The sequence below is a fragment of the Labrus mixtus genome, chromosome 2 (assembly GCF_963584025.1).
Source record: "Labrus mixtus chromosome 2, fLabMix1.1, whole genome shotgun sequence".
NCBI lineage: Eukaryota > Metazoa > Chordata > Actinopteri > Labriformes > Labridae > Labrus > Labrus mixtus.
In genome coordinates, this window is record NC_083613.1 from 35387937 (window position 1) to 35390436 (window position 2500).

Here is a 2500-nt window from a genome sequence, read left to right on the forward strand (position 1 = left end):
CAGCTCTACAGGTAGTTCTGTCTCTGATTGGACAGCAGCTCTACAGGTAGTTCTGTCTCTGATTGATTGGTCAGCAGCTCTACAGGTAGCTCTGTCTCTGATTGATTGGTCAGCAGCTCTACAGGTAGTTCTGTCTCTGATTGATTGGTCAGCAGCTCTACAGGTAGCTCTGTCTCTGATTGATTGGTCAGCAGCTCTACAGGTAGCTCTGTCTCTGATTGATTGGTCAGCAGCTCTACAGGGAGCTCTGTCTCTGATTGATTAGACAGCAGCTATACAGGGAGCTCTGTCTCTGATTGGTCAGCAGCTCTACAGGTAGTTCTGTCTCTGATTGATTAGACAGCAGCTATACAGGGAGCTCTGTCTCTGATTGATTGGTCAGCAGCTCTACAGGTAGCTCTGTCTCTGATTGATTGGTCAGCAGCTCTACAGGGAGCTCTGTCTCTGATTGGTCAGTAGCTCTACAGGTAGCTCTGTCTCTGATTGGTCTCCAGCTCTACAGGTAGTTCGTTCTTTGATTGGACACATGAACCCTGGCTAGACGATCTGATTGGTCTTGAGCCCAGCAGGTAGTTTTCTAATCCAGTTGTAAACAAAGCCAGCAGGTGAGTTTGAACCCCTTTGGTCTGAGTATGAAGTCTGGACTTCAGGGGTCAGGTACAGGGAGACCAGGATGAGGACTAACAGAGGTCAGAGTCTTCAGCTGATTAATAATCTCTGATTCAGACTGTTTTGTTTTTATGTCCTGTTTGTTTGTTTTGAGTTTTCACGCTCTCCGACCTTTTTTCTTTCTGTCTTTCAGAGATTACCTGCAGAGGTTCGAGGACTACCCCCCCTCCAGGAAAGCTCTCATCCCGTTCATCCTGTGAGGACGGGAGAGAGAGTCGACGATGAAGGAATCACTTCCTGTGCCTCTCCAAACACCTGGTTTCTGTATGTTTTCTGTCTATGTATACGACGAGTTATCTGGTGTCATGTTCCTGAATTTTTTGTTTACTCTGAAGCTGTGGTCTGTGTTTCTGCAGATTCATGTTTCATGTTTGTATTAAAACTCTAAGACGACATTGTCCTGATTCAAGACAAACTGATGACTTGTACATTTTTCTGATCGAAGAGAGAATAAAGGTCGGGTGATGTTGTTGGAGAGGCCGTGTGTGAAGGCCTCTCCTGCTTGGACACAAAAACCATTCGAACAAGTTGAAGCTTGAAACAGGTCGGAGGCAGGGACGCTGTGAATGTTATCTACAAGTTTATCTTCATATCTCAAACATCACCATGTGAAGACGATTAAAGAGAGACAGAAACACAGACTGGTCAGTCAGGAGTTACTGGGTGAGAGGCGGGGTTACACCCTGGACTGTTCACCAGCCAATCACAGGGCTGACATATAGAGACAGACAACCAACCACACTCACATTCACACCTACGGGTGATTTAGAGTCAGCAGTTAACCTAACGAGCATGTGTTTGGACTGTGGGAGGAAGCAGAAGTACTCAAAAAAACAAACAATAAAAGCATGATCTAATCATGGGAACATTTATTGAATCTTTACGGAGGATTTCAATCAAAACTGATGAGTCATCAAAACATTCACCCCCCGTACAGTGTGTGTCCATCGAGACATGAGCTAATCACACCTATTTGGTTTTTTGAACCAGGCTGTAAACATGTTAATCTCTGCTGTAAAAACAGGCTTTTTAGAATGGGTGTGTATGTGACTTCCTGTGCTTCTGCAGCCAGCCTCTAGTGGACACTCCAGGAACTGCAGGATTTAACACTTCAGCATCTGCTTCATTTTTAAACCCCAGAGGTTGTTGCTTGTGCAGTACCCGTTTTAAACACCAGGTGTCAGAGTTACATATTGCTCCTTTAAAGAACGTGTTCATATCTGCCTCGCGGAGTCAACGCGGAAAAGATGGATTCAAAGAGAAGGTTGAAAGTTTGAAAAGATATTTAATTTATTATAATATTTACAGAAGAAAAACATCAAAACCAGAAACAGAAATGTGGATAACTCAGATTAATAGATAATAAAATATGTTTCTATCCTAAAAGGAAACAACTGATGAATCGTTGTTTCCTGCTGGATTAATGAAGTTCTAACTAAATCTCTTTTTCACCGAGCACATCAAGTTTCTTTAAACTCCATCTAGTCTGACTAATTTAAACTTTACAGCAGAGAGATTCGTTCTTTGTTAAAATATTAAAAACCTGGAACTGAATGAATTCTGGGAAAATTCCACCTTAAACCTGAAAGTAACTGAAGTTGTTCACGGCCACCAGGAGGCGCTCCGCTGTGATCGCTGCTCTCTTAGTAGAAAAGTCAGATACTCAGGTACGTTTTTGGAGCTAAACTAGCTTAATGCTAATGCTAATGTTTTTAATAAGGTCTCCATCATTTTCTAATAATTAAACAAACAGATTTCACATTTGGTCGACTTTGTTTCTGTTGAAGAGAAAATATGAAGCTGGAAGTTTCCCGACTTAACTAAATGTTGG

At 42.4% G+C, this 2500-nt stretch overlaps 2 protein-coding genes across 2 annotated transcripts in view; one reads left to right on the forward strand and one right to left on the reverse strand.

The window, feature by feature from the left end:
• LOC132993738 (3-oxo-5-alpha-steroid 4-dehydrogenase 2-like) overlaps nt 1-1144 on the forward strand; it is a 7782-nt gene extending 6638 nt beyond the window's left edge. Inside the window, exon 6 of the mRNA XM_061063742.1 lies at nt 803-1144. Within this exon, the coding sequence (XP_060919725.1) occupies nt 803-869 (67 nt within the window). The 3' untranslated portion in view covers nt 870-1144. The remainder of the gene's footprint in view (nt 1-802) is intronic.
• A 790-nt stretch (nt 1145-1934) lies between these two features.
• Nucleotides 1935-2500, reverse strand: part of psen2 (presenilin 2) — a 10201-nt gene continuing 9635 nt past the window's right edge. Inside the window, exon 12 of the transcript XR_009676512.1 lies at nt 1935-2403. The gene's annotated coding sequence lies outside the window, so the exon portion shown is untranslated. The remainder of the gene's footprint in view (nt 2404-2500) is intronic.